Below are 23,237 nucleotides of genomic sequence, written 5' to 3'. Positions count from 1 at the left end.
AGTAACGCCAACAGTGTCTCATTCTCCATGACTTGATTTAATTATTTTTAATAATCAACATTTACGACACTTGGGACACGATGGGGCCCCAGCGGATCACTAAGCACTACGAAAGGCTTTGACTGCACAGCTGTGGCCAGCATCTCCATCTGAGAGATGAAAGTCAGAACCTCCACTGTGGAACTGCGAGTCCAAGCAAGAGGCAGGTGGGTTGGGACGGCCTTCCGATCTACAAAACACACGTGTCACCGGGTGACAAAAAGAAAAGGCTACACCTCCCAGTGAATGTTGCCCACCTTGAAAAAACTGCCCGCTGGGGGTTTCGCCAGCAGCTTTGGACAGGGCCAACCATACCGCAGTGTCGGCTCCTTGCTCTGGACTGCGCAGTCTCTGGCCCATCATACTGTGGAACTGAGGCATCGCCGTGGACACGGCTGCGGAATGAATTATTGGGATTATTGTGCGGCAAGACTCAACACAATTGATGTATTAAAAAAACAGTTTAAATTTCCTGTGAACACGTTCGTCCCAAAATGATAATGACTTTGCTGCTTGTGTGTGAAAATATATATTATATAATATATAATAATAATATAAAAGATAAATCAATAAAATAATATTTAATGTTATATAATAATTAAATGATATCATGACATTACTGCTTGTGTGTGAAAATATATAATAATATAATAGATAAACAAATAAAATAATATTAATATTATATGTACAATAAATAATTCTGTCTTCAGAGGGACACATTCCTCACATATTTGATGCTATTTGCCAGTTACCTGGTGTATCGACCCAGCCAGGGTGCATCACAGAGAAGTGAATATCCGGGTACTCTCTGGCCCACTGTTCCGTCAGCACCACCTGCTGTCTCTGAGAAGAACAACACAATCTTTCTCCTCCAAGTCCTGATGGGAATCATACCTCCCCCCCCTCCTACCTTGTTCTGGGCGTAGACCATGAGACCATCAAAGTATCCTTTCTCTGACTGCAAGTCATCAGTCTGGAGCTTCTGGACCAGCATCCCCCCTGACGACACAGTGATCTAGTAACAGAGGCGTAGTGTGCTTAGAGCTTTGGACAGCAGGCACGGCTGACAAGAGCGCCACTGTGTGTTGGTTCATACCACCCTGGGATGCCGGTTGTTTTGTAGAAGTGGTATGAGACTTTCAGTGAGAAGATACATTGCTAAAGAGATGGACAAAAGGGGCAGATGTTGGAAGGTTGTCTCGTACGTACTGCATGTGTAAAATCTAATACCCATCGTATTGATTGCAAAGTTCTTCTCCAGGGCTTCGGCATTCACCTCCCTCTTGTGTATCATGCAGCCTGCATTGTTTATCTGTTGAAAAGAATCCAATCGAGTGTTGCCATCTTAGAAAATATCAAATCGTTTGTTGTTGGGCAGTACATACCAAGACATGTAAAGACGGATACTGCTTCTTGAAGGCTTCTGCAAATTCCCACACTTTGCGTGATTCGGACAAGTCCACGATATGGACGTACACCTCCTGGAATGAACATGTTGACGACTATTCCCTCATTTCAACTTTGTATAAGACCAAAATTTCACATCCCATGAAACATCTCAAATACAGTTTTCTGTATTTATCAGGAAGGTTCTTCCCTAAAGTGATTAGTCACAGGGAAAATTAATAAGTGTTCTGATAATAACGCTAAGCCTATATGAGTCTTAAGATAGGAAAATGTCTACTCACAGTATTCCCAGATTCATTAATAATATCAACCTTGGCTTCCTCTGCTTTATCTTTGTTCCTGCAGACCATGTGCACTCTCCCACCTGCAAGCATAATCGTCTGTGTCGTTTAATTTGAATTTAAAAATTGCACAAATCTCTTAGGTGTGTGTACCTTTCTTGGCTATAGCCATGGCGGTGGCTTTCCCAATTCCACTATTGGCTCCAGTGACCATGAAAGACCTCCCCACGACCGACACATCCAGGTCCTGGGGCTCAAAGTTTTGAGAAGCTGCTTCATATCCCTTCCTATAAGAACCAAGTTCAACTATTAAAGAGCACTCTTCACATTTGAGTTCCATTCGGGTCGATAGCCTTCATCCGCACCAGCTAGTTTCAATTTCAGTATATTATATTTTTTGTGACATGCCATTTTGGTGCTGCAAGTAAAGTTTGTGCCTCGGCCAAATAAAGGTTAGCAAACAGCGTTCAAAACAAATCAACAATTGTGATAGCACATAAAGGACAGCTTGTGCGGTGCCATTCGGTGATCAGGCCTTTCAAAAATTCTCTACTTAAAAGAAATACAAAGAGAACAAAACCATCAGATTATCCAAACATTTAGCATAAAAACGAGAAATGAAAGTCGTTGACTGACCTTGTATAATGGTGCATTCCGTTTAAAAACCAGATGGCATTTCGGTACAGCGACATGGTATCAAATGGTAACTTTGCAGAAGCTTGGAAGCCACGGTTCCTTTGGACAACCACTGTGACAGATGAGTGTCACATGGAAGGGGAATGTGCACCACAGCGCCCTCTGTCGACACTACAATATATAGACTCATCGAGCGCCTCCGCTCGCAGCTGTAGTCCGTCAGCTCGTCCGCCATATTGGATGTGCCACACGGTCCCGTAATGCATTTAGGATTTTTTTTTTTTTAAATCTCCCACAAATTACATTTGCAAAAAGGATGATATGTTTATGTTGTTAGGATGTTATGATGGTCAGACCCGCTCGTGAAAGGATAACTAAACTCAACATGTATTCTAAATTTGCATTCAGTGCGCAAATGTGTGCCTTTATCAATCTGCAGAATATTTATTCTAAAAAAGAAAAAGTTCAAACATTGCATACTTGCTCATGAGGCACAATTATTTTTAAGTTTTCTTTTATACTGACGAGTGTGCTAATCTGAATTTATGAATTCCTACCTACTTTATTTCCTAAGGGGAAAAGTGTGTGCGGTTAGTAAATAATCAGGAACAACACGTAATATGTAATTGTACTGCATATCACTGCCAGTAAGATATTTTGGTTTTGCACTAATTGCATAGTTTTTTAGTAGGAACTCAAAGATGCAAGTAGAGCACATACATAAGGGGCAGCCTTACCTGCCACATCCAAGATGGCGGTGGCGTTATCAGGCTTAACAGAGCTTGCTAATGAGCTGATCATTTGCACCTAAAAGAGGCTGGATTGGTGCCCTTGAGGGCCGGAGTTGGTGACCCCTGGTATGGAGGTCAAAAAGGTGTGTGGAGTTGTCTACAGTAATTTGCATGTGTGCAAGTCCAAGTTGTGTACTTGTGAGTTGTGTACTTGTGTCAAGTGATTTGTATGCATGTACCACAAACCTTTTTCACTAAAAAAGACCTCCATAAAATTCACCATCACTTGGTGTGTGCGACAGCGCAGGGGCGAATGTTTGACAGCATCAGCAGTCGCTTTGACAGAAGTGCCACATGCATCTCGGGAATGAGAGCGAGAGAGAGAGCGAAAGAAAGAAAGCGAGAGAGCGAGCCACCAAGGCATGCCTGCCAGTCTAATGCCAATTGCCAGTGTCAGCCATGTGCTTAGGGCGTACATTGAAGCGTGAGATGAGGCGAGTCAGTGACCTACTTTAAACGCAAGACATCAAATCGGCATTGGCCTTCTGCTAGACCTTTGCACTGGTCTTCACCTTTTAAGAATTTTGCAAGAATTATCTAAGTGACTTCCGAATGTAAATGTTGATTTTTATACTGCAATGGTGGCCACTACTAGAATATTTGTTCCCGCTCATAGTCAAAAGTTGTTCACTGACTTACTAGGCGTGAAAATCTTTGATACATTGTTTTTATTTTGGCACTATGCTGAAGTGCGTTTCGAGCTTTACTTGGACCAAATTAGCGATTTGCCACCATCTTGTGAAGCCTTGGTGCCAAGGAACCACATTGAAGTGAGTTAAATTGCTCAATTTGGACAAAAGTAGTGAAAGAGTATCTTAAACGCGCCAACCTATTAGGAAGAAGTCACAGTAGGATTGCGTGCCTCACTTCAAACACAATAATAAAGATTATTCTAACCAATCAACAGATCACTCAATCAATCAATCAAATAGCTAGTTATTTACACATGATAAATCTACCGCACCACTTTCTCTCGCAATATAAATCTCTATAACGGCGGATCAATCCCAGTTCTCTTTCTTGGCTTGTGATTGCTGTTTCCCCCCCTCAGCTTTTAGTCCAGAGACTTTTTGTATGTGTGTGTGTGTGTGTGTTAGCCTGTTAGTGCATGTGTGCATGTGTGTGCTTCCGCCTCAATAGCATCAATAGGGGCTTTTGGGGAGGAAGGGGAGAGCAGGCTAGTGACTCAGCATGTTGGTGATTCATTTGTAATTGGAGGCAATGATTCGAGAGAGAGAGACACACACACACACGCACTGCTGATTGAGTGAGTTGGATCATTACGTGTGCTGCTTGCCAAAGTGGAAGCAGAGAAGCTGGGAAGTAAATCACAGACTGAGTCCAATAAGGATTTTTTTTTGTTTACAAAGGTAGAGCATGGAGGCCTGTGGAATGAAAGATGGCCAACAAGCTTCTACTTCTGTCTCATAGTGATGACATCACACCTGTCCCTTGTTTGAACCCAGCATGAGCCAAGTGCTCTGCTGGTCGTTTGGCAGCTGCAGGCTGGAGATTGCTTTCCAAGGGGGGGGGGGATTGTGTGTCCTCCCTAAGGAATACATCAAGTACTAGCCATAGGCCTTGGACTGAAAAATTGAGGGCTGTGATGTTGGTTAATGCATCTCTGAGTATCTTAGTGATCCCAAGATGCCATGCCAACGTGCCCCCGGAGGGAGGAGCATCATCGTGGCTTTAGTATAACATCAGAGCTAGCAAATTGGATAGTGATTAAATGTTTATTAGATTTGGGGGGGGGGGGGGCACCCCTAACTTGATGCGCATATTGACAGTTAAATCTTGTTGTGTTTTTTTCCCCAAAGCATTTCAATAAATATAAAGAATACGCAGACTTTTGCTAATTGCTGGCCTTGTCCCCACAAAACGCAGGGGTCCTCTGTATTGAAATGTCATTACTGTATGTATTTGTAAAGAATAAAATCCCCTCACTAAAAACACAATTTGTTCATAATTTTACCCATCCATTCATTTTCTTGATTTGTTTTGACACAGCAAAGCCTCAGCAGAACTGTTCTAAAAAAAAAAAATCGTCCCTTTCCTCCTGCAGTTCCATTGTTTTGCCTATTGAGGGCACTGTTACATCGCCACAAGCCAAACACACATAAACGCGCACACACTCGCTTCCCCCAACCCGAATGGATGACTTCACCGTTCCGCCTGGGTTTCCTTTATGATCCCGGGATGTTCCTCCTCTCACACCAGACATCAGCCAGCAACAGAGGAGAGCGCACGCACTCATTTCGGGTCCACGCATCTTCCGACTGCAGCTGCAAACGGGGGGCCACCCAACTCACAGCTGTCATCGCACCTCAGGACCTCCACCAGGACTTCTATTAAAAAAAAAAAAAACCTTAAGATCGTCCCTACCACGCCGGGATTTAAGGCTGCGAAGAGGACTTCTCCAATCTACTTGCCAGCCAACATGTCCGAGGTGCTGCCATACAACGAGGGGAAAATGAGCGGCTACGGGGCTGACAGCGAGGTCAGCCAGATGTCCTTTAGCTGCGGACTGCAGGACACAAGCGCCTTTTTTGCCGGCTCGCAGGCCAAGAGACCCCCGAAGCTCGGCCAGATCGGCAGAGCCAAGCGAGGTAAATATTATTATCATTATCCAAACGTTATTTGCATTGTGTTCAATGCATTTGGCAAGATCGTGATGCGTTCAAGGACCAGGTACATTTGTTTAACCAAGGACACTTGACCGATTGATTGTCATGCGGTTGACATGCGATCATGTGATGCATTCAGGGACCTAGAACTTTTAAATTGCCCACTATCCTGTTTTGACTGTTCATCATAATTGTTTACACAATTCATTCAACAAACAGGATTTTTTTTTAAGGTGAACTCGATTATTTATCATACATGAGACCCAAAGATGCATTGAGGAACATGAGACCTGCTTTTTCATGTTGTCACGTGATTGTTTATCATATCATGATGCATTAAGGAACCAGTCTAGTATATTTGCCGCATGGCTGATTTTCACATGCGTGTTATTTATGCCTGCGATGCAGTAAACATGAAACCTATACTGGAGTAGCCATGACAGTTGTTTTTAGATTCTCTCCCCCTTTACTTTTAAATGTCTTGTAATCAATATAAAAATAGATACAGCGAATAAAATATGTTTTCCCTCTCCACAGTGGTAATCGAGGACGACCGAATAGACGAGGTCCTCAAAGGGATGACAGACAAGTCGTCGCCTGGGGTTTAAAGATCCGCCTCCGTTGAGCGATGCCTTGCAGACTCTTTTCATTTTGATCACCGATTTGAAGCATTTGTCGGCTGTGCATGTTGGAGGATTGCAGAGGGGGGGGGGGGGGGGAGGAGGAGGAGAAAAAGAAGACGGCCACACACGCAGTGAGGATGACGATGGGATGAAACGCGGTGGAGGAAAAGCAAGCTAACCAGAAGGATGGAAGAGGAGGAGTGGAAAGATTCGCCGTGGGATATCGCTGGCAATCCTCCCAAAACGATTCCCGCTTTTTCTTGTCTTTTTTCGGGAAGAAAAATCCCCACTCCCCTCCCCCCGCCAAATGCCGAGACGTGGCGTCTCGATGTGCGCTGGCTTCATTCTGAAAGGTGATGGATGAACTTGTCATTTAAACAAACACCACCACCCGCCGCTATGTCCTTTTGTTCCCCCCCCCCCGCGCCAGACGCAAGCAAAAACAAGCGTCGGGCTGAAGCTCGACGTTGTACAGTAGGCTCAGCTTGCACCACCCCCTCCCCTCCCCGCCTCTTGCATTCAAGGGAGCTGTCCTTTCAGCACCGCTCCAATGCATTCCTGTTGCTGCTCTACTCCTTTGGTATCCCACTCCCCCTTCTTTTCCCCCGAAAGACCAAGCAAACTTTCAAATCTACTTCTTACTAAAGGAGACCAGATTGTATGTAAAAACATATATCCGAGGATGGTGCAATGTTAATATTTTCTGTAGTGGAACGCCACGGGATTTCTTTCTGCCATCAGTGGTTAAAAAGCAGCAGGTTGGTGTAGCTGCACCTGCACATATCTTTGACGAAAATATAAGACTTTTGTTTTTGCTGACCATTTTCATGAGCTCCACTGAAAAATCTAATCATTTTCCGACACGAAAAGACCTGAGACTTCAAAATATTCCTCAAGAAAATGTGTTTGTGAGCTCTCCTCCTTCACCGAGATAATCCAGCCACCTCACAGGTGTGGCGCAGCAAAATGCTAATTCGACAGGATGATCGCTGCGCATTATCAAGCGAGCTCACTCTAAAATATACAATTATACTATATTGAATCAAACTAACATAAATGGCAGGCATATTTGTAAACAATTATTCAAAAGAGCCAGGCCTTTGTTGTGCGTAGAACGTCCGCAAAAATATTTCTGTTCAGCTCATGAAAAAATGGGAGCAAAATCAAAAGTGTTGCTTTGATATTTGGGTTCATTATTTTTATGACTATAATTATTTACATTTGATTATTTAACAAACAGTGGCCAAATGAAGGAGATTAAATAGAATATGAGTAAATGTCGAAACTAATACGCAGAACACGTCTTGGTTCCAAACAGTGGTACGTTGACTTCGATTTACAAATGTTTCCAGTCACCAAGCCACAATCTCACTTTATCTCACTATATCATCGAGAGGAAACAAAAAGGTCTACTTCCATATCCGTGCCCTGGTTATAATAATTGTTTTTCTAACGAGTACTGTAATGCCCTCCCATGTGGGCAAGGAGAGCCGGTTTATTGAACGGGACCGTCAAACACAAAAATGCAAAATGGGAAAAAATGGCAAGAAGCTGATGTGGACTACAACCACAACTGGCAAACCTGAATTCAGCTCACTAGGACACGCCCCTTAAATGCACACGAATACTCCAGTATCTGCAGTAATTAAACAATACAGTGCATTGATGGTGTTTTCAAAGATGGAAAATTGATTTGCTGAATTGATTAATTGAGTGACAGGCTTGCTCACTGAATGGATTAGACTCGTTAGTCAAAGTACCACTGTACTTGTTATTTTGCAATTTATGGTGTTTTATGTCATGCATGAATTCTCACTCCGGTGCCAACGTAGGTGCCATCACGCTTACCCCAGGCACGCTTGTTTTTAAACAGAAAGGTCATATTTGTATTTTTATATCTAAATATTTGTTATTTAAATGATATGCTCGTATTTGGTCTTACAGTTCATCGACAAAATAGCCAGTTTCTACTCGGGAGAGGACGCGAGGAACGAGACGAAGTTCGTTTTCGCTCGACTGCTCTCGTTTGTTTATCAGAGCTCGGAGGGTTTTTTAAAGACTAACTGAATGTGTCTGGGTTTTTGCACACATCGATGTTCAACTATTAGTAAGAAATCGTATACTGTGACTTGAGCTTCGTTGACGAATTTGTTAGAAAATGGCAGTTTTAGAGTATATTGCACTGTTTATGAGTATGAGCAAATGACGGTGTTATTTGACCCATTTTGAACATTGCAATTTATTTTTGTTTTGTTTTTTTAAGTTGGCTTATTTTATACCACCATTTTAAAGAAACTGGATATGGTTTGTTGTGCATGAATCCTTAATATTTTCAATAATGGAACATCATTTTATGAAGCAAAAAAAAAATAATTTACAAAAATGTCATGACATTCTAAGAATGAGTCATTGTATATTATGATGCCATTTTCACTGTACTTGGTGAACTAATAAATGGTGAAAGAATGAAATGTGATTCTGTCTGCTTTTTTTTTCCCCTCCCAGAAAATCAAATAACATTTCAGTCATGTGATTAAGGAAAATTCTCTATGATTCTGCAGTAGCATGGAAATAAAAAGTCTACACACCCCTGAATAATAGATCTTGTGAAATAGATAATGTGGCTGCAAAAGTCTGCACACCCTTTTGAACTGGAATTTAGCTGTGTTCAGAATTTTCATGTTAAAAGGGAGTCACCCTACACTTGCCACCATTTAAAATACCACAAAATCCACCTGGGTTTTTTTTCCATCTCAATTGGCGGCCATTTTGCCACACTTTTACTCTTGTCATCAGACAAAAAAAGTCTAAATCATGAACAGAAGTTGTAATGTTCCATCTTATTATAGTTGTAAGTTTACAAGAATAATTTCTGCAAAAATACAAATATTTCTTACTCAGCATATAAACATTTCGCACACACAAATGTTTTTTCTTCCTTGTTCAAGTTCCTCGAATCCTGAAATCGTCGAGCGCCGGTATGAGTAGGCCGCGTATATCTCGGTCGCATAAAGCTCGGGCGGCCGCAACATATGGTTGCCATCACCAAATAATTAGTGTGGGAAAGCATCGTGTCGTTTTTATCCATTTCCCTCATGTATACACATGTTTCCATTCCATTTACAAAGCAGTGCATTTTCCCATCGCTCTGTCAACAATGCTAATGGCATCTAGCATGATATGGTAGCAGTAACTAGCAGAGTTTTCTTACGGCGGCAGGATGTGGTTTGGGTGTACATTTTGGTTTTTCATTATGTTTCATTTGTCAGTTTTATCGAAAAGTTCAAGTAGGAATGCAAAGGAACTTGAAGCGAGCACACTTGATGTCTTATTTGGAAACTGCGTGGAGCAACCTTTTCTTTTCACGTCATATTAAATGATAGTCTTGCATTTTTTGGAACGCGAGAGCCGCTAATACTTTTAAAGTTGACATTTCGAGTGTGTTGAATAAGTTCAAATCAATTCAAAGCGCGCAAAGAGGTACATTTATTTCAAAATCATTATTTATATCTTGTTTGTCTGGAATGTTCACTGTTCACTTTTTGAGCGGTTCAGCGGCCTCCTCCAGTGTGGTCATGCGATGTGCACACAAAGCTTTTCTCAGCTCTTGGCTGGAAGTGAACGCAAGCTTTGATCTGATTCCACTTTAACCCCCACCGGCCGAGCGGTCTTCCATTAATATTCGGTTACATAAGTATATTGTGCCATTACGCTGCCTCGGGAGAGATGGGCTGATATGCAGCAATGTTTGCGCCGGTCCCCACTGCATCCAATGGCTTCCCATTATACGTAGTGATCCCGCTTCATGTTATCTACTCTCCTCGAGCAATGTTCTTCAAGGCCTGGGAGCCCCGTGAGAACATTTGCCAACCTCCAGGGCTTATTCTTATGTCGTTGTGAGCGTATTTAATATGATATAAATGAACAGTTCTGGATCGCAGACGACAAGCGTGTTGAGATTTGGTGTTCAAACATCATAAAAAGGTTATGGATTGAATTCAGGATCCCACAAAGATCAATTCAAAACCTGCCTAATGATCTTGTGCAACGAAATAATCGATCTTCTACTTGGTGATGCATTGTGGGGAAAAAAAACACGTAAAAGTCGTCAACTGTCAGCCTTCAGGGATGAATTCACAAAGTGACCGCTTACGAATGACGAGCGAAACTAAATATAAGGAGTAAATGAAACCGCTTGGCGATACATCACACGGAAGAGATTGTAAAAGTAAACAGCGCACTTGGAGCATTTGTACACAGTCATGACTCAGTTTCAACGAGACGTGACAGAGGAGGGAAAAACACTTTGGGGGCTAGCATGCCATGGTTTCGTTTGCGTGAGTGCTAACAACACACAAAAACGCACACACTCGAGGCACTCAAACCAATCAATAGACGGGGGGGGGCGTGCTAGTGAGAAGAAGAGCGATGGAGTGAGCAAGGCATGGAGCCTGCGGTAGATTAGTGCTGTTACTACCCTTGGCCCACAGAGCATGAAGGACAATTGGCAAGGGGCGGCAGGAAATGGGGGGGGGGTTGTCAAAAATGTTAAATAACAGAGCAGCAGCGCATAATGGAAAAGATATCTGAACACAAATGGCGCAGCAACACATTTAGACATTTTAAGAATATTACACCACTTTAAAATTTATTGTTCAGCAAACCCGGTATAGGTGCAGAAACCACTTTTTCAGAAAAGTTCCAGTGCACGAGGCTCACTTATATAACATGAGTCCAGTCAAGTTAAATGTGGGCCCTCGGTCATTGTGCATCAGTCAGGCCATCAGAGGAATACAAGCCAAGTTTCAATACTGTACATACAAATAAGTGGAGGGGAAGATCTAGACGAGGGCTACAAGCAAAAGCAACTGCAGTGCAATGTGAGACTACAAATGCAGAATGAATACAAATTGCATTGTTGGTCAGCCCCCCCCCCCCTCGGGACCAATGACTTATATAAGCTCCCTCCTGCTGAATGTCCTGCCTGGCTTAATAGAAGTCAAGCTGATTTTCAACCTTCCAGGGCTTTCCACTCATTTGTAACCATGGAAACCAGACAGCAGCCAAACTCTCCAATGAGCATGATCGTCGAACTTTTCGGGTTGCAAAGACATGTCTCTGCTACTTTAATACTTGTCACTCATATGGACAACTACTTCATCCTTTTGCATTTCCTACACACAACTGCAACACCACCACACACTCGACTGATATTTTTTTTTCCGCTCGCAATTAGGGAAAAAATCAGTACGAGTGAATGCTCCCACATTATACTGAAGTTTTCTGAGATGACAGAATCTTTCTTCTCACAGTCACAACTGAATCCCCCTCACACAAACAAGTGACTCACTCGCACACACAATAAGAAATCCCCTCACACACCATACACAAACACACTCACCATTTATCGACATTGATATTCATTAGCGGCAAGACAGACAGGCACTTATATTATTCATGAGACATCTCAACTCCTGTCTCGGATCCTTAGTATGGCACTAATATTAATCGTTCATTGCAGACGATAAATATGACTGAGTGCTGTTCAATCGTCTGTCTACAGGTGTTGCTGCACCATTTGCGTTTAAGCCCTCGTTGAAAGGGTTAACGAACCGAACATAGGTGCTATATTTTATTAGCATTAAGCTAGCAAACTTAAACATGAAACTATCTGGTTGTTTTAAATACACAATATGTTATTTTATTTGTTTTCTGTTTAGGCTGGCAGTGACGATAAAAAAAGCTGGGAGCCTCTCTTTTGAAGAATCGTTCACTATCTGCCAAACTGCGACTTGTGAAATGAGTATTTGGTCCATTAGTCACAAATAGGCCTTCCCAAGCACCATGTCCGAGCCAGGAAATGACACAATCCTTTTATATATGAAGTGACAAGAGTTCCATCGCTGGTGTGGGCACTAAAGAGACATTGCACATTTCGCTTAAACAACTATTCGTATGAAAAGAAAGAAGAGCCGCATGAAAAATCACAGCCGAGTCTTAAAAATAGCATGTAATTACATCTCGGTGGGGGGAATTAAAAATAAATGATTTCTCCTTTATTAATGTGCACACCAGTCACCACACTTCCTGTCTATCTGTCTGTCTGTCTGTCTGTCTGCACTTTGTCTAAATACTGAAGCAGCCCTTGAGACTTATCTCTTAGGCGCTCTCAACTATTTTGTGTGCATCAGGGGGTGTGACAAACCGCAACATTCCTCCGTATGCGGTGCTTGTGCGGAAGATGTGACATATTAATAGACTGGGCCTTTACGTACATGCAGGACGAACGACTCGGCCTACACCGACTACACACTCTGGTCTGTCCTGCAAATTGTGTAAAAGTCAATGTTGTGCCTGTACTACACAACCACAACAGCCAATTATAAAACCAGAGACAAATACACAGAGTTTTGATGGCTATTTTAGTTTGCAGCCTTACTGTAATCCAGCAGAGGAAAAAAAAAAATGTGACTAATTGACAGCCTAGCCCTAGAAAATAATTATCCATGGCAAAACAGTATCCAAGACAACAACATAGAATATAATGCTAACACAGATGCTAATGCTTAGACAGCTAATATTGAGTCACAACATCAATTTAAAACACGGTGATGGTATTTTCAGATTATTTTTTCCTATTGGCAATGGAAAACGGAAGACGTATTTATGTGTGACCTCCATGCCGGGCTGTTGGAAGCACACTGGCTCCGCCCCCTACTCGCCGCGCCGAGGGAAGACGAGCACGTGGATGCTTTCAGCTCACATGATTTACCGGCACCGAAAAGCAGCCTGAACATGAATTATTTACTCATCACTGTGGCAGGGAGAAAAAGTGAGAGCGGGGGATGTCAAATGAATGATGTCATGCACAGAGAAGGTTGGAGTTGGCCATATGTCTGCCTCAAACCAAATCATACAGAAGCTGAAGTGAGATTTCCAATTGGAAACAATATAAATGTTATTAATCCGTTCCAAACCAAGGTTATAATAATTTGGGATTTTTCATTCTAATTTGTGTTCATGTTATTGTTTAAAATGAATTTCTCTGTAGGTTAAATTATTGTTTAGAGCAAGTTTGCTATTGCTAAGTTTGCGATTACCAAGTAGCAGGATGTTCAGGTTTCAACGAGAGCCGCTGGGTGATGAGCTAAGCTAAATCTAATCATAAGGTAAGCGCACTAGCTCTTCAAGATTGATTTGACATGCGCAACTCGCTTGGCACACGTGACAATGTGGCCTCTTGTCAATTATTCAGCGAGGCGGTGGAAGCTTGTGTGCTCGTGAGTTGACCTGTCTTGGTGCACAGCAATGCGGGTAAGATGAGCGCCTCATTAAAAAACGACCCAGGAGGATTCCTTGGTAGTCCCGCTGCAAGGTGAAGGTGTGTGACAACAATGAAATCAAGCAGTTTGGGCATTACATTCTAGATTTGACTTTTCATGTATAATACATTTTCTAGGTACAGTTCCGCTGTAATTAGATTTTAAACACAATGTTTTAAGTCAATCTTTCAGGAATGTTTTTTTATTCAAATATTACACTTACAGGGGCTCTGAAATGTCACATAAAATTGATCAAATATGTCACATGTGTCAAACTCAAGGCCCGGGGGCCAGATACGGCCCGCCACATCATTTTATGTGGCCCGCGAAGACAAATTGTGCATCAAATTCGTGTGTCATGACTAGAATTGCAAATTGTCTTCACTTTTAATAATATCTTTTTTTTTTTAAATATTTGACCAGTTTTTACTCGTCTGATTTGAAAACGAGTTATTTGTCAGTTTGTTTTGTAGCTTTTACTGTATATTTATATATACTTTATTTTAATCCATTGTGTTATTTATTTTAATCTTTTGTAATGTGTACCTTTTTTTTTTAAAAGTTGTATGATGGTTTCGATTATTGTTTGGACCCAAAGTTTTATACTTTTGTCAATAAACTAACTAACTAACTAACTAACTAACTAACTATATAATGAGGTGCCCATACATTTATTTGGGTTGACAGTCATAATGGCCCTCCGAAAAAAGCTATGACTACAATGCGGCCCGCGAAAAAAAAAAAATTGCCACCCCTGAAATATGTGATTAAAATGAAGCAGCAGCTGCAGTCCATGCATTCAAATATTTTGCTATAAATGAAAGCCAAACCAGAAAGTTAACCTTAATTCTCAAACGTGGACAACCAACAAGACAATGTCAGCCTAATTTAACATTCTATTTGTCTCATGAATTTCTAAAAGCGACACCAGGCACAAACCTCACCGTTAGATCGATGGGTGCGTGCGTGTTTGTATTTGACTCACTTTCCTCAATATGTGACGCAGTGAAGACCACAATGGGGGACTACGTATCTCCGGACAGCAGACCTCCACGGCCCACAGCAGACTGTCCTTTAGAGATATCACGGTGCCATGGAAAACACACACACACATAGTGGTGAGGCATTTTGTGCTTCTACTAGAGAGTGCATACACACACACAAAGGTAGACGCATTAGAGGAGGTGTTTGTGTTATTTAGGTCAAACTCTCATGTCATATTTCATAAAGCCGCCTGGCGTTTTCTTCACCGTTGTTTACTGGTCAAACGTAGCATGCTGACCGCCCACCTCCCCTGAAGGAGGCCGCCTCGCTTTCACCTCAGCCGTAGCCCGCAGCCAGGCATGTGCGTGGCGAAAACGTGCCGAAGAGAGAAAAAAAAAAGGGAGGGGAGTGAGGTCTTTGCTAACAAAGCTCATCTCTTCTGCTGTTTTTTCCTTCAGGGCTTGTTGCAGCTTAATTTGTTTTCTCTTCATTCTTGCCTTGAAGAGTAAAATGGGTTGAAGTCTATGAAGCCTCCTCGGCCCAAAAGATGCTTTGTTGGGTATGAGCGCACGTGTGAATTTGTCTCAGACATGTCATGAAGGGAAAGTGGAGCTCATGTGCACAAGCATAACAAGCATACATAATCCTGATCACGCTGATCCACTGGGAGATTTAGACACGTTGACACACTGATGGATCACGGAGAGGGGGGGGGGGCAGAGTTGGATTCTTGCTCCCTCCCTCCATCCTCCCTTCTCCTCTCCTCACCCAACTCACACTACATCTCTGCCGCCCACCCACTACACACATGAATTATACATCGAAGACGTTACTCCCCCCCCCCCCCCCCCAACATTACGTCAGTTCTTGCTTTGTCGGGAAGAAATAGGCGTGAAGTCACCTGTCAAAATATTAAGCTCATTTAAATAATATATATATAATGTGCTGCCCATACATTTCTGATGAGACCTCAAGTTGTGTATGGGCATCTCTTGGCTGGAAATGAAAAATGAAAGTTGTTTCAGGGGTATTCATGGAATAGTAAAATGATAAAAATAAATTACCTTTTTGTTTTTTAGATTTTAAAAATGACTCCCCGACCTGTTGAAGGTCACAACACAACATACCAATTGGATTTAAGTTGGCCACTCCAAAACTTTAATTGAATTTTATTGACTCTTCCATATATAATCCTCTTGTGCAACTGCAGATGCACTTAATGTTGCGCAGCACATTCCACATTGCTGAGACGCTAACCCTCCTCGTCACCAATCATCGCCCGCGTTTTCTCAGAGAGCAAGTTGTGTGGGCTTGTCAGCAGCACACTGTGGAGGGAGGCACGCAACAACATCCAGCCTTTCAACTTGCCGCATCTCTTCCCACCCTTCATACCACATGTTTCCATGGAGACAAAAAAAAAAAAAGACTTTGGTGTTTGGTCACGATAATGTATGTAGGTCAGAACAGGAGAGCTCTTCGCTCCAAACAGTAACAACAGGCAGCAGAAGTGGAAGTCTTGCCTTCGTTAGCTCGGAAAGTTTTATTAACAAGCCCGGTTGAAATCTTTTATAGTCGCAAAGAGCGGGGAATGTGTCGAGCGGTGTCAAAAAAACAAAGTCGGCCTTTGCAGCCTAATTGGTGTGTTGGCTTCAGGTAGCGCTTTGTATTTTAAGTCAATAAGCGTGGCTCCCAATTGTTCTTTTTCAACATAAACAAAACGAAAAGCTTTTGGCTGGGTCAGCTCTGTCCAAAAAATGAAATGGGAACCACGCCCACCCCTCCAAAAAAAATAAATAAAAATAACCACCAACCTGTCACATTCAAACAGAACACCCTCCCCTTATGGCGATGGGACACGCCGATCTAAAATTAAAAGCCTCTCTTCCCTTTTCATCGAAAATAACCTGCTTTTATCTGCGTTCCTTTGGTTATCTCCCCTCCACTTCCCTCCCACAAGCTGTCTCTCCTCACCCATCCTGTCTTCTCTTTTCAGCGGGGACCAGGAGGAGAGTTTTTGCTTTAATTGCTCAACTACTTTTCACACAGAGACATACTTCAAAACACCCACAGCCTCCCATTGTCAGGCTGCACACAAGTCGCCCTGTCACGCCCGCCCATGTTCTGCAAGCGACGATTCTTGACTCCACGGTCAAAGCGGAAAGTCATTTTGGTCAATGGTGACGAATTCATTAAAAGAGAAGAAGTTATTCTTGGATGATGAAAAGATGGCGGAGGTGTTTGCTGTGGGAAGGTAATGTGTAATTAATAATTTCATCGCGGCAGTTGGAGGATCCCCAAAACTCAGAGGACTAGAAGCCACACCAAAAAAAAAAGAAAAAAAGTGGAGCAGAATGTGAGCGGCTGATACAGTGAAACGTTTGGCACAGTTTCACATTAGCATATTCTGCTCCCCTCCGTGTGTGTGTGTGTGTGTGTCGCTACATGAACCTTTTATTGTCAAAAACATTTCAAATACATACCAAGCACTCATATTGCACTAATATGTAATTATCAATTAAGGTCGCAACGTGTGGGTGTGATTCGTTTATTGTAGCTATTAGCTTGTCTACAATATGATGAGACAACAATGATGATTCAACGTGAGAAAAAATAAATAAAAACTAGCAGCGGGGAAAAGTCTGGGTTGAATGACTAAGTAGGTGACTCGAACATGATGACTGATATTTTCGTAGTGGTCCCTAAACGTTTTTACAGTACGAATCTTCGAGACAATTTTGAGAGACTATTAAAAAGTCACTGAATGTCGTGGTTAAAATTTGCGCATGTTTTTTTTTCTTTATGTGAGTTAGGGTACCAAATGCATGGCCTGTGCTGTAACCTCGCCATGTCCAGCCACAAAGTGTTGGTTGGCAGCAACCGGAGGAGGAGGAGGAGGAGAAAATGGGCCAGTGTGTCTGCCTGCTCAGAGGTTCTCCCAAAGGGCTGGCCACGGGAATCTGGCACCATCCTAATTGGTCAGTGGGCCAGACTTTACTTTGATTTAGCATTTAGGAGCAGCTGTCCTTTAAATTCCCAAAACACGCTCTGGATTGGATAATTTTGTGCCCATGTGGCTTGAAAAAATACTTGAGCCTGTCTTGAGAATGACGAGTCAGCTCTTCTTCGGACTCCTGGGCAACATTGAACAGTATGACAAAAAAAGGATGCCCACAAAAACAGTTGAAATGATACGATCGTGATGACTGTGGAACTCGAAAGTCCCGGAAGAACAACACTTCAGAATTTAATTTTGAGGAGGGAGGGGGGAGTGGGGGGGTGTGGGGGGGGGGACTTGCCTGCCTGCTCTAAGCAGTGAGTCACACTAACTCTCACAGCATCAAAAGATTAACTCCGGCTGTGGATTTTAGTCTTTATTTTTGAGGCTTCATTGCAAACTCAAACAAAATATGCATGTCGCCCGCAAACGTAACGAACTTCATCAAATTCGCCCCTTAGAGGATTCAGAATCTAACTGGAATTGCGCAACATTAGTAGAAGCAGCAGAACTGGGGATGTTTGTTTGTATGCAGAATGCAATTTGTTGCAACTTTCATTGTGCAGCACAAATATACTTTTATGCTTGGGAGAGAATCTGCAGTAGAAAGACTTGTGCAGAGCACAAGAACGCTGCAGAGCAGTTTCCATAACAACCTGCAAAAAGACGTTAAAAAAAAAATCTCCCCCATCGAGGTTTAATAGTCTGCTCCAATCTGTTCTCTATCGATAAACGTTTACATAACACACATCTGCAACCTCTTCTAAATACAGTCACATTGCGTGTGTGCGTGTATCCGTGCAATGAAGGACAGGAAGAGCCAATTAGTGTCAATCTTTCTGCTGCAGTCATTTAGGCCCAAGCAAAGGTTCAGTTGAGTCAGTAACCAGCACTATGTTGCGTAAAACAGACTATCCTGGTGAGTACCTAGATGTTTGCTTATTGGGCAATATTTTATTATGATAAGCATTTATGAGAGTAAAATATTTTCTCTACATGTCCTTGGGCTAAATGCTAGCTGAATTGACAGTTGTTCTTGGTGTGTGACTACTAAATCTTGAAGGTGGGAAACTACAGTATTCAAGAAAGAACTCATAAATGCCATCAATAATCAGATTTTTTTTTCACTTCATTAGTCATTTATATGTATTTCACACCATTTTTGTTTGTAAAACTATGGTTATTCTCCATAAAATATAGACTTTTGTTAGTGTGTTTCAGTGTCCGGAACGAATTAGTTGGATATACATTGTTTCCATGGGGTAAGGTTGCTTTGGATTTTGTATAATTCGGATTCAGAATCAAAAAACAAGGTTCCACCATAATGAATATGTCCTGCAGACTGACAATAAATAATTTATTCCATTTACTATCATAAAAAAAAAAAATTACCATCCAGTGAATCTGCAACCCGGCAGCTCCTCACACAAAGACAGATCAATACTCATTATGGGAAAATTGGATAAAAGCGCGCTGCTATTGTCTCATTATACGGTAACACTGGGCAAGTATCAGGCAGCTTGACTGTGAAGGGAGGAGAGACTGAAGCTGGGATGAGAGAAGCCAAAAAATATATATATTTGCCATTGTGACATGACAGTAATCACGCCGTTATCGCTTATGTGTTCGATTGAAGGTTGCAATTAGCACGTCTGATTGGCGGCAATGTTGAATCATGGCTCAACTCTGCAAGTCAGCCCAGTTTTTAGTTGATTGTTCAAGCTGCCAATCCGCCAGTTCAATATTGCCGTTGATTGTCACAACTCCCGCGGTGTCACTTACACCTAGCGCAAGCGGCTGTTAGCCGGATTGCGCTACCACCGCGCAGTATCTGACGTGTTTACAGCACAAAGATTTTACACACACAAATGGAGATGTGCAGGCCAGGAAGATTGCGTCCAATCAGCCTCAGTGCGGAGTGAGCAATCCGCCGGAGTCTGCCCTTGTCCTTGGCTGCAGTGCAGCAGATGGTGACAGAGGGGGTGAGGAAAGACTCCATTACGGCTTTGTAAAAATGCACCATCATTGTGACTAGTTGGCAGAGCTGCCGTCAAATAAAGTTGATCCTGAATACTGAAGTCGATTGAGGTCAGGGCTCTCAAGTTCTCTCATACCAATCTCATCCAAGCATGCCTTAATGGACCTTTGCTTTTGTGAACTGGAATGCACTTTCCTAAATTGCTCTCAAGAGGTCAGGAGCATAGAATTGTCCAAAATGGATTGGTGAAATGACGAACACATTGAGAGGGAGCTGACTCAAATAGACGGTGCTGTACAGTCGGGGATATCTGGCTTTTTTCAAGTGCACATCAAGCATAAGTGATGCAGACAGCAATTTTTTTTTTTTGGTCAAACACTTTGACATCAAACTCACATGTCAGACTGACTGACTGTTTTGCCAATCCCACAATTTTCAGTTATTGAGACAGACTAACAAATTGTGTTGTCGTGGATATTGGAACACAAATGGTGGTGCAACACAGGTAGAGGCTTTTCACAAATTTGGATCGACAGAGGAGCATTTAGAGTACTGGAGTTGTAACTGCGGGTTCGCCGGACTCTTCGCTCCGCCCCTCCCTCCCTCCCTCGTGGCGCTTTGTTATCTTTTCAACGTTCCTAGATTGAAGGCAACCGAAAAAGAACTTTTATCTCCGTGTGCTGTTATTTTAGGCACTCGTGAAGAACTTGGTGGAATAACCTTCATTAAATGCGATGCAGTTCCACAAAACAAAACGTCATATATGATCGAGTCCTCATCTCGGCAAACATGGCGGCTAAAAAAAAAGGAAACTTTCCCTCCTTAAACACCTCCCGTCTGCATTGAGAAGACAGGACATGCTGCACTGTCACCTAGTTTCCATGGTAACCCGTTACTATGGAAACAGGGCCTGGAAGAGACTCGCGAGCGGGCTGTTTGGAGAAGCGCAGGGAGGCGAGCATGGCGAGTAAAATGGAAACGGTGGAATCTCGCTTTGGCCCTCGGGCATATCGAGCGGCAAAGCACCTTTTATGACCGATAGGGATGATACTCTTTGTTGTCGCGTGTGTGCAGAAAAGGTGGACAAGCTCCCTGAACGTTTCGGGAGGGAGTCGACTCATTGGCCTGCGTCGCGTTCGTCTGGTGGCAATGTGCAGCAAACATTACATAACTACCACCAAGGCACCAAAGCAAACATTGAGATGTGTGTGTGTGTGTGTGTTTAGTCAAAGATTTGAACTTGATTCTTTTTTTCTTTGCTTTTCTACAAAACATTAGATCAGTTTGAATGGGAGGAAAATCCTAGTTTATGAGACGTTCCATGATTAGTGAAAATCAAAATATAGAGAAACCACATCATTTGAAATCCTTCTCGCTTTAAACACTTCTGAAATCATTCAAAGACATTTCAACCAATCACAAGTTGAGTCAAGTATTCCTTGGCCGTTTAATGTAATCTAATTATAATACTGCCATTTTAATGTCATTGTACTCTAGTTTGGCTTCACATTTTAGAAATACGTTTTTTTTCATAGAAGAACACGGCCATAAAAGTGACATCATCTTCTAATGCCAAAATGTCAGCCAGGACGTAATGGGAACAGAACGTGACTTTTAGAACTAATAACGACTTGAGGTGCCATCAAGTCGCTTCTGAGTGAACACTTAAAAGCCAAGTGTTTTTAATCGCCAAACTTGACACCTTTTTTTTTTTTGGACTTCATCTTCATCGTATTTACATTAAGCATATTTTGTTTGTGTGTGTGTGTGTGTCCGTGTGTGTGAAGTGTGCGTCCGCCTGCCAACGCCTGCTGCTGACAGCTGCTACTCTGCTGGAAGGTGTCACTTAAATAAATAGCGAGCTTGTCAAGAAGGAGCCGTCGATGCCGCCTGACCCAATGAAATCAACAAATGGCAAAGCCTTACTCCATTACCACATCATCCCTAATTATTTTGATTCGATTTAGTTATATTGATACCCTAGAAGCGGTTTTCCCCATATTTACGTTCTTCCTTAAAACGTCAGCTGACTGTTTAATGCTGGAGTCTTCGACATCTGTTACGATTTTTTTATTTATATTATTCTTGTCCTCGTATGCTCGCGAGAAGCTTGTTTGTTTTTGATGCATGTGAAGCGCCGGTGGGGGGGGGGGGGCAGATGTTTTGCAGTGGAATCCCTGCACATCTGGCCGCGTGCTTTCTCGACCCGAGCGAGAGGAATGTGTGACAAGAGAGATGGGTAAAGATTATAGCGGAGGGGTTGACAAGGCTACAAAAGATGATGGATTTACCCTCGATGAAGATAGAAATGATGGGAATACGAACGGCACGCTGAGTTTGTTCGTGGCTGACGTTCGGAGTCGGAAGGTCATTTTGGTCACTTGATATGAATTTGGCTTTATGTCGTCTGGATCTTAGCCAATATTAACGTCTGCAATTTTTCACAATTTTCACTAGACTGACCGTCTCCAGATAATCTTGTTGGATCATTTCAGAAGAATAGCACAAGCGTTCAAATGACAAACCCACTGTAAAATCAAAAACAAGAATTAAAATTTGGCCTTCATCAAACATTCATTATACGAGGGGAGGGGGGGTAAATCCAGCTGTTATGTCAGAGTGATGTTTTTCATTAAATTGGATGAGGGAGTTTTCCATGCAACCTAATGCTGCAGCTCCACTGGTGAGTAATCACACTTCAACAGAAGGCTGCTTGTGTGCTTGTATGTTGATCTTTTAATGTACAATGCGCAACACAATGGCTTGGTCGTTTTGTTCCAAATTAAAAAAAATAAAATAAATAAATCTCAGACCAGCCGGCTGAATTTTTTATTTCACTTGTTTTTTCGGTTTGAAGCTCATCGCCCAATGCCAACACACTAATACACAATCTTTCTATATTGTAATCTCTGTAAAAATATTTTATTGCATGTGTTGACCCACCAGTTACTGTGGCTGCTGAGTATTTTATCTAAAATTATCTGAGAAACGTTCGTACCTGAAATTCTGAAATTTCGCCTTAAAACAAAAATAAACTCCGCATTAAAAATTTAAAAAATAAAAATTCAGCAGATTATTCTTTTTGAATTTTCTCTTGGTCATGAATTCAAATTCTAACATATAAAGTATTGTAAAATTATCAAATATTTTGCCTGTACTTCATAGCTTTACCGTTTATTAATAATTGGCCGATTCATGGTCGTTGGAATTTCATCCCGCCAAAATATCAGAATAGGCGTCAGTTTAAAAAAAAAAAAATTAAGAATGAGAATTGTACATAATTATGCAAAAATAACATATATAGACAACACTGCAGCAATATTTTTCACAGTGAGCTCAAGTCACTATTTGTGCATGTGTCCCAAAAACTATTGTGTAATATTACACAGATTAGTTCCCTCCAATAATCTCTTCACTTAAGCGTGCAAAGTGACCTAAACAATAGTGGCGGGCGGGCGGGCGAGCGGGCAGCAAGTGTGCTGTAAACGTGAGTGCATCAAGTGTGCACTAATGCATGAGACATGTGCATTAAAGTACGGAGTCACATTTATGAG

At 42.1% G+C, this 23,237-nt stretch overlaps 2 protein-coding genes across 6 annotated transcripts in view; one reads left to right on the top strand and one right to left on the bottom strand.

Moving 5' to 3' along the window:
* Positions 1–16: 16 nt before the first annotated feature.
* LOC119136939 (dehydrogenase/reductase SDR family member 12-like) overlaps positions 17–23,237 on the bottom strand; it is a 39,565-nt gene continuing 16,344 nt past the window's right edge. The window contains exons 2-12 of one of the 5 annotated variants that reach the window (XM_037275816.1): positions 14,712–14,798; positions 2,364–2,525; positions 1,881–2,014; positions 1,728–1,810; positions 1,425–1,520; positions 1,270–1,351; positions 1,136–1,197; positions 950–1,054; positions 792–882; positions 297–434; positions 17–229 (exon numbers count right to left, since the gene is read on the bottom strand). In XM_037275816.1, the coding sequence (XP_037131711.1) occupies positions 48–229; positions 297–434; positions 792–882; positions 950–1,054; positions 1,136–1,197; positions 1,270–1,351; positions 1,425–1,520; positions 1,728–1,810; positions 1,881–2,014; positions 2,364–2,419 (1,029 nt within the window). In that variant the 5' untranslated portion in view covers positions 2,420–2,525; positions 14,712–14,798 and the 3' untranslated portion in view covers positions 17–47. Of the gene's footprint in view, positions 230–296; positions 435–791; positions 883–949; positions 1,055–1,135; positions 1,198–1,269; positions 1,352–1,424; positions 1,521–1,727; positions 1,811–1,880; positions 2,015–2,363; positions 5,280–5,321; positions 5,438–14,711; positions 14,799–23,237 lie in introns of those variants that run through there. The other 4 variants (XM_037275814.1, XM_037275817.1, XM_037275813.1 and 1 more) reach the window with 4 other exon arrangements.
* On the top strand, positions 5,317–8,777 carry camk2n1a (calcium/calmodulin-dependent protein kinase II inhibitor 1a). Its single transcript, XM_037275819.1, has 2 exons — positions 5,317–5,763; positions 6,319–8,777. The coding sequence occupies exons 1-2, from the start codon at positions 5,343–5,345 to the stop codon at positions 6,387–6,389; spliced, it is 492 nt and encodes a 163-aa protein (XP_037131714.1). The 5' UTR covers positions 5,317–5,342; the 3' UTR covers positions 6,390–8,777.

This window comes from Syngnathus acus, chromosome 17, assembly GCF_901709675.1.
Source record: "Syngnathus acus chromosome 17, fSynAcu1.2, whole genome shotgun sequence".
Taxonomy (NCBI): domain Eukaryota; kingdom Metazoa; phylum Chordata; class Actinopteri; order Syngnathiformes; family Syngnathidae; genus Syngnathus; species Syngnathus acus.
The sequence above is the reverse complement of the archived record's forward strand: the minus strand, read 5'-3'. Positions and strand labels throughout refer to the sequence as shown.

Excerpts from the sequence above, each read along its gene's own strand:
- camk2n1a (XM_037275819.1), top strand. The coding sequence starts at position 5,343 with ATGATCCCGGGATGTTCCTCCTCTCACACCAGACATCAGCCAGCAACA. Across the intron at positions 5,764-6,318 it reads GATCGGCAGAGCCAAGCGAG|TGGTAATCGAGGACGACCGA; the intron begins GTAAATATTATT and ends CCCTCTCCACAG.